The sequence below is a fragment of the Sebastes fasciatus genome, chromosome 4, assembly GCF_043250625.1.
Source record: "Sebastes fasciatus isolate fSebFas1 chromosome 4, fSebFas1.pri, whole genome shotgun sequence".
Lineage (NCBI taxonomy): Eukaryota > Metazoa > Chordata > Actinopteri > Perciformes > Sebastidae > Sebastes > Sebastes fasciatus.
This window is the reverse complement of record NC_133798.1, coordinates 20,753,146-20,766,511: the sequence shown is the minus strand read 5'-3', so window position 1 is coordinate 20,766,511 and position 13,366 is coordinate 20,753,146. Positions and strand designations below refer to the sequence as shown.

The following is a 13,366-nucleotide window of genomic DNA, read 5'->3' as shown; positions in this document are numbered from 1 at the left end:
CCTGTTTACATATTTGCTCCTGCTCAGACAGGAACAATACCAGACCTTCCCTGCTGCACCCTTATTTGGGCTCTTATTTAATCGCAGGTACCGTAATCATTACTCCGTGAGGACAAAGATCATGAGCCCTTGCAGAGAGAAATAGACGGGTATTTTGTCAAACTGCTTTAATAGCGTGATTGCTGGTGTTGCTATCAGAGTCTGTTTACATCACACACAAAGCCTCCACCTGAACACAAATGTCAAGAAGTATGAGTTCTTCAGTCATGAGCTGCGTCATTTATCTGGTATGTAAACAGATACCAGTGATCAAATCTGACTTTAACACTCTGTTAAATGTATTTTCTCTGTCTTTCCCGAACCTCTGTGTGCCAGTGTCAGCTGCCAAATTATGACAAACTGCATGAAAAGCAGAAATCCTTGATCTTATCCGACATGACTCTGCCCTCTGCTGGGGACTTCATCGAGATGTTGGCAGTGAAAAGACAATCAAAAGTTACTTCTTTCCCTGATTGACACATAATATCATTTCTTGTACAATTTCTCATAAAATATTTACAGTATAAAATACAAAAAACAGTAAAAATCATTCTTTGGTAAGTGTCAACAGAAAAACTGAACACACACTTTGATTTTAACAACACACTGTACATAACAAGAAAAACACATTTACTAGATAAAGCAATGCTAAAGAGGATCTCCATGTAGGTGATCAGTAGAAGTGAGGGGAGTGTGGATCACATGTCCTCCTCAGTGACCAGGCAGTAGAAGTCTGAGCGGGCTCCGTAGTTGCGTGATCCCAGGTCCGACACGTCGATGTCGGAGGTTTTGGGCTCAGCTGCGGTGATGGGAGCGGCAGGGAGGACTGGAGCTTTAAAGGCCAGAGCCTTGTACACAGGGAGGCGAAGCCCTGCAGCACAAAGAGAAAAGGTGAAAAATGTATCCCAAATGAATGCAAATGCATGATGGTTCACTTGTTTGGGCTGTACCAGGACTTTTATGTAAATGAATAATCTCCCCTGAATTTCAAATTTAATTATGAGTTCAGTAATACACACTTTTTGACTTTACAGGAAGAGATTAATTCAAGTTTCAGGGTAAAATACATTATTACTAGGGCTGTCAAAGTTAACGCAATAATCATGCGTTAATACCAATTTGCTTTAACGCCACTAATTTCTTTAATGCATTAACGCAATCGATCTTCCGGAGGTTGTAGCGGGCTCAGTTTTAAGGCCAGAAGACGTGAAGATACTGGCATCATATGAAACTAGAAAACCTGAGGAATCCATCGGTTACAACCATGTCATACTAGCTTCTCATGAAGGAGGCTAAATAACGCTCCAAACTTGCGCTACATTTTGGCGAGGAAAAACTGTCATTGCCATTTTCAAAGGGGTCCCTTGACCTCTGACCTCAAGATATGTGAATGAAAATGGGTTCTATGGGTACCCACGAGTCTCCCCTTTACAGACATGCCCACTTTATGATAATCACATGCAGTTTGGGGCAAGTCATAGTCAAGTCAGCACACTGACACACTGACACATGTTGTTGCCTGTTGGGCTGCAGTTTGCCATGTTATGATTAGAACATATGTTTTATGCTAAATGCAGTACCTGTGAGGGTTTCTGGACAATATTTGTCATTGTTTTGTGTTGTTAATTGGGTTAGAATAAAATAAAAAATAAATATATACATACATTTGCATAAAGCAAGCATATTTGCCCACTCCCATGTTGATAAGAGTATTAAATATTTGACAAATCTCCCTTTAAGGTACATTTTGAACAGATAAAAAACGTGTGATTAATCTGAGATTTGCGATAATCACAATTAAATATTTCAATCCACTGACAGCCCTAGTTTTTACTATACAGTAACAAGATGACACCATACAAAGCTGGACTTAGATCTTAGTAGTTTGACATTTTGTGAAATATTTATTTGCTTTCTTGCCGAGAGTTAGAAGAGATGATTGATACCACACTCAGGCTTAGCTTAGCATAAAGACTGGAAACAGCTAGCCTGGCTCTGTACAAACAAAACAAAATCAATCTACCAGCATCCCTTAAGCTCACCACCACCAAAGTGTAAAAACGTCAGGTTGTGGTTTTACGTGGGGTTAGCTGCTGTTGTCCAGGCGGAGTAACTTTTGGAAATGTTTTAATCACAGCTGTTTCCCCGCTTCCAGTCTTTGTGCTAACCGACTGTAGCTTCATATTTAAGTGAAGGATATAACAGTGGTATCGAGGTCTTTTGGTATGTCTTGATACGAAACATCACATACAAGCTAGTATAGAAAACATGTGCAAGCTCATCATGTGATTTCCTAACATTGAAGTTAAAGATTAACAGTCGTTGAATCTGTGTTTGTTGATTCAAACTAGGTCAGTTTCAATCGCACATTGCGTGTTGAAAAAGACAAAAGAGTCTCTTATCATGTTGAGACTTGCATATAAGCCATTACTTTTTATATGCAAATTCTCATGCAACAAAAAGTACAAGAAATACCGAACAGTCAACAAGCATTTACATCTCTGGATGAAAGTCAGGACCAGATGGTTGGAAAACTTAAGCAGGCTTGTCTCAGGATGATGTTTAGGTGTGAATTTTTAAATTAAGTCATGATGATCATATGAGTCATATGCAAATAAAGTGAAGAGTGAAGCAAACATTGAGGACTTCTCTAGCCCCGTGACTGTTGTTCTTACCCAGATCTCCAGCAGGGTCAGTGTCTGAGCGAGTGTCCAGGTAGTTGGAGTCGAGGGTCAGCATGGGGTCCTTGTCATCATGTAGCACAGTCTGAGGGTCGCCTACAGACTCGCTGCGGAAGACGACTCTGCGAGGCATCGCTAAGGCCAGCTCCTTCCAGAACGCTGAGGATGGCGTCTGGAAACCAAACAGACGGGAACCCAAACACGACAAATTACACCACGTTGTTTAGTCAAACTGGACTGAACTCTCAACTGTAAAAGCCTTTCTGGCATGTATCATTGTGTTTAGTATATATTGTACATTTATAATTTGAATTCATATTTATTTCAGAAATATCTATAATTGCATAATTTGTTATTGCCAGTTGCTTATTTTGTCATGAACACTTAATGTCTTAGAAAAATACCACACGGATCGACATAATGCTTCTGAAGTGCTGATGCATTCTCAAGAGACGCCCAAACCCGCAGGATGAAACGCGCAGCCGAGGGCACTCTGGCATCCCTCTCCTGTTCTGGGAACAGCGGCGGCTGATACCTATACTGACATTCAAGAGGACCTATTGGGCATTCAGCCTGCTGGATATATGCCAGATTTTTGTGGTTTGTCCAGACCACAAACAGATGCTCTGAACCCTCAAGGCCAATTTCACCGCCAAAAGCTTCTTGTTCCCAACATCATAATTCCTCTATTGCGAGAGAAGAAGGGTGAATGGGTGAAGCTTCTGGTCCTGAAGAGAACGTTGCGACAGAACTGCCCAACTCCCACGTCAGAGGCATCGACTTCAACAACAAAGTGTAATGAGGGGTCCGGGTAAATGGACAGGCGCTGTGGTAAAGCCCTTCTTCAGCTCAGTGAAAGTCCCCTCAGCCTTCGGGGACCAACTGAAGGCACCCTTAGTCAAGGCCGAGATGGTGGCGGCAATCGAGCTAAACCCCCTAAGTTCCAAACCCGAGAAGGCGTTGAACCCGTTTGATGGAGTCAGGCTGAGGCCACTCTAGTACTGCCTTGACTTTGTTGGAGTCCATCTTAACGCTGCTCTGTGACACAATGTAACCCAAAAAGCTGATGGTGGAGGCATGAAACACACATTTCTCTGCCTTGACATAGAGTTGGTGCTCCAGCAACCTCTACCATAGTAGTTTGACGTGGGACACATGCGCCTGATAGGACTTGGAATAAATCAGGATGCATCCAGGTTGTTCACTACCCACGAATAATTCTGGCATGTCACCGAGAACGTTGCATACGAACGCCTGGAAGACTGTCAGAAAAAGACCAAAAGGCATGACGAGGTATTGATAGTGCCCCTTAGGGGTGTTGATCACCGTCTTCCACTCATCCCCCTCATGTATGCACACCAAATTGTTAGCGTTTCGAAGGTCCTACTTGGTGTAGAGGGACATACCCTGCAGGTGTTCAAATGCTGTGGACATGAGGGGGAAGGGGTAGCGGTTCTTCACCGTGATCTTATTAATACCCCTGTAGTCGATGTAGGGTCGTAGGGTTGAAAACTCTCCTCATTTCAGCCAAGAAGACAGCAGCATTAGAACGGACAGTCTGCTTCTCCCACAATGGCCTATCCCATGAAAGAGCCTTATCTGAGCAGAGGGATATTATGTATGGTACCCGGGCTCATTCTGTGCTAAACATGGAGGTTGTAACTCAAACAGACTACATTGGGTGATAAACCCTTTACATTTCCCTGGATGCCCGTCATAGTGGGCAGGTATCGGTATTTTGGGTTTACGGACTGCAATAGGGCTGTGGGGTGGAACTGGGGGTGATTGGTAGACTACAGGGTTTGATGTTTGGAGTCCCGGTGAAGTCGGTGTGGGTTTCTGTAACTATTAGTTCGGGTAACTATTACTATGTTTTTTTTTTATTTAATGTAATTTTTTTTTTGGAGGGGGGAGGGGGGGGATTTTTGCCTTTATTTGACAGTGACAGTGCAAGTTATGAAAGTGGGAGAGAGAGGAGATGACATGCAGCAAAGGGCCGCAGGTCAGCCACATGTTGTCATGAGCAATGTCAGCCTGCCCATTTTTGAAACTAGAGGATAAACTCTCTGGGAAACAGAGTGAAGCCGACTAAATAAAAAGACACCTGGCAGCAATGCCAGGTAAGAACTGAGAAGCCAAGCCACACAGACCCGCCCCACTCTAACAGACTGAGTTAGAAGAGCAAACAGAAAACAGTGAGCAAATCGGGCGGGTCAGGTTCATGTGGTAACTTCTGCCGATACACACACCCCTACACAGCTAGTACACGCAACAGAGTGAAACTCTCACAATGAGACAGTGAGTCAGCATATGAGCTCTGGAAAGCAGAGGTAGTTGTAGGCTTCACACACCTGATCCTCATCAGGGACAATCAGGCTCCACAGCTGCTCCTCCTCAGAGATGATTAACCCAACCAGCCTGGTGAGAGGCAAGTGCTCCTCACTGAGAGGCCCAAATCCAATCCGGTCCCTACAGCCTCCCACTGCATGACGGAGTGAACTCTGTTTGTAGTCACTCACAGCGCAATGAAGCACACTTCTTTAAGGTGTAAAGGTATAAATACAGCGGCAAGCTTTGGGATGAACTTCCCTCCCTCCGGCAAGGAAATAAATATCAGAATCAGAAATACTGGAGAGAAATTATAAGAAAAAATATAAATAAGAAATATGTATAACAATATTGAAAATAATAATGCTGAAAAATGGGATCTATCATTAAGTATGTCAAATGTAATAATAGCATAAACAAATAAGAGTATTAGTTTAAATATTCTGTATAAATAAAAGCAGTGTTAATGCCAGAGTAAACAAAAAAGATTATTGCACTAAATTATTGTAGTGTTAAGTCAGTATTGCACAGTTGCAGATATAATAAATTATGGGGTTATAGCTGCTGATAGGGGTAAAAAACAATAAACATACGTTGTATATATATACATATATATATATATATATGTATAAATATACAACACTTTACAATTAAATGAAAATCTCTACCGTTTTCTGGACTAGACGAGGGTATATTTGATCCTAAATACAATCTATTTAGGTTAAGTTAACGTCTGTATGACAATAATATAGAATAAATTAAATGTCCTTCTTAGTTTGAGCAGTTTACGAGTAAATGTTTGTACCGGTAGTCGCACGGAACTTACATTGGAGCGGCGTGTTCCATATGGAACACAAAACGGCATTGCACGTCGTCAGTAAGGGCAACTGGTTAAGTCGGCATCAATGTAGACTTGCTGTTGGAGGGTTATACAACCCACTTTCACTCCTGGCTAATTGTTTTGGGATGGCCATTGATATGGCGGACCCTCCACGTGAACGTGCAAACGGAGTGGAAGAGAGTGCAGACAACTAAACTATAACTATAAACATCATAGATACTTTAAACATATGTGTATATGTAATTTACATAATAATAAATTATTTCCATACAAGTTGGCTATAATCTAATTGAGTTTTTGAAACATAATGGTGTTTAAAATGACTCATATCGTATTTTGTTTGTTATTTGTTTGCTAAGAAAGCACTAGTAGGTATTATTGTGGATCTTACCACAGAGTTGTGCCTCCAGGTGAGTACGGTGAGGCAGTGCTCGTGCTCACTGAGCAGCTGCTTGATGTCATGCCTCATGCGTTTGGACTGACCCTGCAGCATGATGAGGATGGGCCGCGGACACAACTCCAACAGGTGCAGAAGGCCCTGTCTGAAAACACACACAGCTACAGTGAGTCATGATAGGACATACTGCAGTATATGGCAGCAACACTGACCTCAAGTGGTATATTGTAATGTTGCCATATATATATATATACTGTATAAAGTGCTGTTTGAGCAGTGTTGTTTCCACATTAAGTTCATCTGACCTGAAGTTATTGATGCACCAGTCCTGCTCAAGGTAAGCATAAGAGAGCAACACGATCAGACGCCGAGAGCGACTCATGTTCATCAGCAGCTCTGCAGAAGGTTCTAGAGAAAAATAGTGTTGTTGTGCATTGTTAAAAATGGCAGCTTTACGTAAAAATTTGTTACCCGGGAGCCTGTTTCACAAACACTGCTGTTTGCAACTGATTGTTGCTTGCAAAGTGTAGATTAATTTGCAAATGTATGCGTCTGAAATGTAGCATTTGTTTTGATTAGTGAAACTCAAGATTAACAAACAACAACGCAACAAATTGCAGCTTGCATGTTTCAAATTGGGTGAAAGAGGCCCTAGGATAACAGGTAATGACAGCAGATTAAGATTAAAACCAACAGAAACTGCATAAACAATGGATTCAATATTTCTACGGCTGTCCTCGACCAAAGAAATTCTTAGTCGACTAACACTCATACGATTTTGTCTACTAATCGATTACTGTCAGTTAAATAGACTAAATTTCTATAAAAACTAATATCTAAGGCATTTTTTCTGAACTCTGATTGTTGCTTATTTAGTCATGAATATTTAATGTCTTAGAAAAACACGTACAATTTAAAACAGAGTTTACAGGAGCTTTCAGAGATCTAAAAATGTTGTGTAAGATAAAGTCTATTCACATGATTATTTAACTGTAATGTGAACGTGTATTGTGGCTTCATTGAAACACAACATGCTCTTAGTGGGAGAGAGAGGCCAGAAACTAACTATAAACGTTATAAATACTTTGCACACAAAGAAAGTCTTAGTCGACTAACACTCATACGATTTTGCAGACTAATCGATTAGTTGATTTAATCGAAAGATCTGTAAAACTGAGTTTCCCCACAAAGAATCACACAAAAGCACCACTTTAAATATTGTGTTTACAAGAGATGTGCTCATGAGTTTCTTGGAAATCAGTCATTCAGCATGAAAAAAGCATAAAAAAACGACTTATCGACTAAAGAAATCTAAGTAGACTAAGACCAAAACGACCGATTTGTCGACTAATCGACTAAGGGGGGGCAGCCCTAGTTTTCCCACTCTCTTTGATTCCTATAAAAAACAACCAATAGACAGAAAGCTTACCTGAGCCAGGTAGGATATCGTTGTCATTGAGATGCACCTTGTACGCGTTTTTATTCTCCAAGTGAGGTTTAAAAATAAAGTTGACAAACTTCCTGTCATGATCATTGTTCACATAGGAGATATAGGCATCATATAATTTGCCATCTGAAGAAATGGAGACACAAACATACCAGTGGTGTTAATACTACAGTCTTATACATGATTATAGCAACCTTATATCACTTCAGAGGCCTCACCGTTGAGTTCATAGTCTCCGTAGGAGTTCCTGTACCAGAGTTTGATGTTCAGGTGACACCTGGAGTACACAATAGCAGCTATAGCCAGGGCGAGGAGGAGGACGATGGCTGCGATGACAGCACCTGTGTGGTTGGGGCCGGAGCCGAGGTAGCGTGGGCACATGATGTCTGAGAAAAAAAATTAAAAGATTAGCATAAAAAGAGAAAACTAGACTTCTGCACCTCCTCATGGCTCTGTTTTCAGACTTTAGCAAATCTAGCCTGTTACGGGAGACTTTGACCAATCACAGGTCATTTCAGAGAGAGAGCATTCCTATTGGGTGTTTATTCAAAGGAGGCAGCTGTCAATCACTTGCAAACTCTGGTCAAATGGTCAAACTAGGCAGCGCTGATCAAATATGAATCAATAATCTGTTACTGTAATGCCTATTTCTCGCCTCAAATGTTTTCAGAAACATCTTGTAGTGTACTGTTTAGCTGTAAAATGAGAAAGTTTGCTCCGGCTGGTGGGCGGTTCTTGGTATTTCCTCAAGAGATCTCAACTTGGCTGCCGGGTCACAAACTTTTCAGGTCAGTCTTCTCCCACTCATGTTAACCTGTTTTTTTAACTAGGTCCATCTCAACAAATGCCCGCACAGGCAGCCTGTGTTTTGGTTCGCTTGGAAACGGTCCGAGACCACCTCTTGGAAACGGTCCGAGACCACCTCTTGGAAACGGTCCGAGACCACCTCTCGGAAACGGCCTAGGACCGCTTGTTTTGGTCCGCACCAGAGTACGATTACTGCGTTCACTGCCCAAATGAATTGCACCTAGGGTTGATTAAAATGGACTAAATATTGGCTTGTGAAAGCGCCCTCAAAAACCCAGCATATATAAGTAGGTATCTTTAGTTAGTCTTACATGAATACTTCAAGGTGAAGTCAGTGGAATTGTTCCTCACTGTGCAGCTGTAGAGCCCAAAATCTTCCCGCTCTGTGAGGTTGATCACCAGCAGACTGCTTACCATCAGCTGGCCAGCGACAGGAGACCTGATAAGTGGGACGGAAACATTTATCTTACACTCAAATACTTTTTTTATGGAGGTGCATTAAACGGATATTTTAAAAAGCTTCAAATCACCATGAGGAGGTACTCTGCGTGTAATGTGTGTGGTTGGTGAGGGGTTGGCCATCTTTGCTCCACCGCAGCGTGGTGTCACAGTGCTCCTCTGTTGGGTCCCAGAGGAGGAGAGCAGTGCAGTTCAGCGTCTCAGTGGATCCCTCAATATTCCAGAGTTGGTCCCCCTTCGATTTAAATTCTGGGGCTTTGGAGCACTGGGACTCTGTAGAAAGACATGCCACTGTTATCTGTGTTCACTGCAGGAGCTCCAGACAATAGAGGCCTTCATGTGCAGCTGAAAGGCATGCTGAAACTAAAAGCCTCCTTGCAGGTGTAGCCGTTCAACTAGCCCCCTTCTTCAACTCCCACATACAAACTCTACTTCAGGGACAGATACTTACTGTGAGAGCCACATAATTATAGCATCGGGTTTGAGATGACTTCATTACACTTACACACAGAAATAATACTTACCTTTAACTATGAGGCGCACAGTGAATGAGGCCGTGCTGTTGCCCTGTTGCACACAGGTGTAATTCCCTTGGTCGTCCAAGCTGAGGCTGGTAAACTCCAGGTAGGCCTTCCCTTCCTGAGTGAGGAGCGGCTGGCAGTCCTTCTGCCAAGTCAGTTTGGGCTGGGGGGAGCTCCGGGGCTCCAGAGGACAGCTCAGCCGATATGGAGTCTCCTGCCGCCCCACATGGAGCACCTGCTCCTTAAACCTGCTCTCATCCACACAGGACTGAGCTACAAATAAAGGCAGAGGGAGTTTACACAGTTACATTAGTGATGCAACAAGCCAACAAAAACCTGATTGTTATTAGGGCTGGGCAATATGATGATATATATTGTCAAAGTGATGTAAAAATCTATCGTATATATATCGTTTCTATCATGATATAGGCTAGGCCTATATTTATTTCCTTTTTCTCTATAATTTCACTTAAAACTGTTTTGATCATTTTGAACTCAAGTTCTTAAAATTAGGGATTGCACCGATACCAGATCGGATATCAGGTTGATACTGACTCAAATAGCTGGATCAGGTATCGGTGACAATGGGGCCAATCTATTCAATTCAATTCTATGTTTATATACTATATATACATTATATACTGGAATTTGGATTTCTGTTTAAGTTTTGACCAATTTGTTGCTGCATTAAAAATCTTTACACTTGAATTGTAACTCTTGTAAATTTTGAAGATTTTTTTACCAAGTTGCTGGTGTATGATTCATTATTTTAATAATAAATAATAAAAATTAAAATAATAAAAATGTATATCTAGGTATTTATTTGTTACATTCTGTTTTACAAAGTTAGGAAAGCAATGATTAAGTCAAGACGGATGTTGCCTTACACAAAAGAATGATCCCATTCACTTCCACACAGTGATACATACAGCTTATTAATTCTTAATTATTATGGTATCGGGTCGGTACCCGGTATCGGCCGATATCCAAAGCCCAGGTATCTGTATCAATAAAGGAACTGAAAAAGTCGGATCAGCGCATCCCTACTTAAATTGATAAAATACTCACTACTTTTCATTTGTCAATTATTTAATTCACACAGGAGTATAAAGAATAGGCTTTACCATGTGGTTATTTCATATAGACTATCTATTTATTTATTTATTGAATTACCAGAAAACATGCGACATTGTGATATATATTCGTTATCGAGATATGAAATGACCTATATCAGGATAGATGATTTTAGCAATATCACCCAGCCCTAATTCTGATCCTTCAATTTAGGAACAACTGAATTTCAATAATAACATAATTAAGAAACTGTTTTTATGTTGTGTGATCAAATACATGCAGCAATAGGCTAAACAAGTGACTTTGCTTCCTTTTGAGAAACACTTTGCCTACTGCCTGTGGATGCAAATAGTTTGCATACGCTCTGTGCAGCTTCACAAGACTGTGCTCAGCTTTAGGGTAGCTTTTGGCAAATAGTGTCTAATGGTGCATGGAGGTGAACTTGTTTACTCTTTCACCCTGGCAGACTCTGAGCAAAGAGGTGTTTTGATGACTTAGATAAAAAGAAAAGGACACTAAATCCCCTTTTCTGTTTGAGGACATTTTCAATGCAAACAACAACTTACTATCACGCTTAAAGCTGCAGTGGGTAGAAATGGAGCAAATATGATTAAAAAAAGTTATTTTTATAAAACGGTCACTATATGCTGACAGTAGTGCATGAGACAGGTAATATGAAAAAAAATCATGAGCCTCTGTGTCCCCCGGTGCTCCTAACGGCATCTGCAAGATTTCACAGACCGGAGGAAAACGACCAATCAGAGCCGAGCTGGAGTCTGCCGTCTCTGAGCAGCTGTCAATCACTCGCAAACTCCGATCAAACGGTGATACTAGGCAGCGCTGATCAAATCAAAAACTTTTTTTTCATCATATGTGCTCCATTTCTACCCACTGCAGCTTTAACTGTCCCTCTGTCAGGACAGATTTTAAAATACATCTCAGACAATCTAACTAATGTTTTCAAACTTGACAACATAAACATTCAAAATGGGCCCCTATATATTTCCTATTGCAATGTTTATTATTGCAGTAGCCGACAGGAAGTAAACTTGGACCAAAGCTGTTGTCGTAGCAACAGAATGAAAAGTTTAGCTGCATCTCTTTTCCCTGGATCCTCCGGCTTGTGACCCGGAAATCAATCTCAGCGCTCCATATTGAAGGACATCCCAATTCCTAAAATGCATCTGGAGGAGCGAGGAGGCTTTTTCTTTTCATGATCTATTATTTCCCCCGTTAACTTTTATTAATGATACAGTTAAAGTCAGAGAGAGAAGGAGGGTTTGTCTTTTACACCTTTTTACATAATTTATCGTCATTTCCATTCAGTCACATGTGAGGCTGATAATTCCTCAGCGTCGGGTTTGATACGAGTTACATCATTTACATTTTCCCTCAAACATTTAGCCTAATAAATCATTTCTAGTGTCAGAATCTCAATATATACAGGTGCTAATAATGAGTAAATAATATAAAGATATTGTGACAGTAGAAATGGTTCCAGAGCCTCTAAGCAGGACACAGTCCACAGTATACAGTAAATACAGACTGCAGCTGTTTGTTCTACAGGTAACAGGTTAGAGAGAAAACACTGCTGCTCCGCAGACTGACAGTTGATCCAGCTGTGATCAACTGATCCAGCTGTGATCAGAGACAGACGTCTTCTCGTGACGCTTCAGAGGAAAGGACGTCTCATGTCTCTAAAAGCATATTTCTTCGCTTCCTCTGTCCTTGTGTCTCTGTCCTCGCCTCCTCCGCTCGCATCTCCCGTGGGCGGGACTAAGACGCGAGGGGAGGAGTCGAGGAGAGGAATCGAGGAGAGGACTCGAGGAGAGGAATCGAGCCGTACAATTTGGGAAATGGGAAAAGCCGTCTGAATCTGGACCTGTTCTTCAAGATATTGAAGAACAGGTCATGTGAGCATGCACTCATCATGACTCTGACTACAAGCCCAGATAACCCGCACAACTGCCCTCTCTGGTTCCTCTCTGGTTCCTCTCTGGTTCCTCTCTGACTGCCCTTTTTTTGCTTCATTCTTCTTTCTTTCTTTTTTTTAACCCTTTCTCACCCAAATGGACACACATCCGGGTCCAAAGTCCAGCTCAGGTCCTCATGTTGCCAGGCAACAGCATGTGACAGCATGTGACAGATATACTGTGACACTGAATACACCACACACACTGACCACATGTGACCCTGAACACACCACACACCACACACTGAACACACACCGAGCTCATGTGCATTGACCTGGTGTTTACCCATCCTCACCGTGACTAATAGTTTTTAATGGGTAAAAACAAACACGGGGAATATACAGACTTAAAAACTGACTTTAAAACTGGAGTTCCCAATAAAAGTGTATCATATGAGTAAATTAAAGTGAATAAAGTTTAATCTTGTTCATCCTTACCGTCTGCGAGGACAGTCTTGTCCCACTTCCCGGTCAGCAGCAGTATGACAGCGACCACAATCAGAGCCATGAGCCGCGGTCTTCCTCTTCCTCCTCCTCTTCCTCAGGTGATAAATAAATGAACAGAGTGTTTCTGAAGGATAAACCTTCACCTCTACCTGTAAGATAAACTGTGCTGTTATTACAGTTTGGTTACATTGTGCGGAGCCGTGGAGGTGGAGGTGGGTGGACATGTAGACGTCATCCTTCAGTTGATCGACTTCACCTGGTGGAGACACCTGAAACTCTTCCGGCTGCTGCCCCCTATTGGCTCCACCTGGTCACGTGACCTGTGTGTCACTGGCTTTCACCTACAGTGACAC

At 41.8% G+C, this 13,366-nt stretch overlaps 1 protein-coding gene across 1 annotated transcript; it reads right to left on the bottom strand.

Moving 5' to 3' along the window:
* Positions 1–152: 152 nt before the first annotated feature.
* Positions 153–13,301, bottom strand: sigirr (single immunoglobulin and toll-interleukin 1 receptor (TIR) domain). Its single transcript, XM_074632677.1, has 10 exons — positions 13,005–13,301; positions 9,524–9,793; positions 9,071–9,272; positions 8,852–8,979; positions 7,952–8,119; positions 7,716–7,859; positions 6,592–6,694; positions 6,281–6,431; positions 2,715–2,892; positions 153–910 (listed from the first exon to the last, which is right to left on the bottom strand). The coding sequence occupies exons 1-10, from the start codon at positions 13,072–13,074 to the stop codon at positions 738–740; spliced, it is 1,587 nt and encodes a 528-aa protein (XP_074488778.1). The 5' UTR covers positions 13,075–13,301; the 3' UTR covers positions 153–737.
* Between the last annotated feature and the right edge of the window lie 65 nt (positions 13,302–13,366).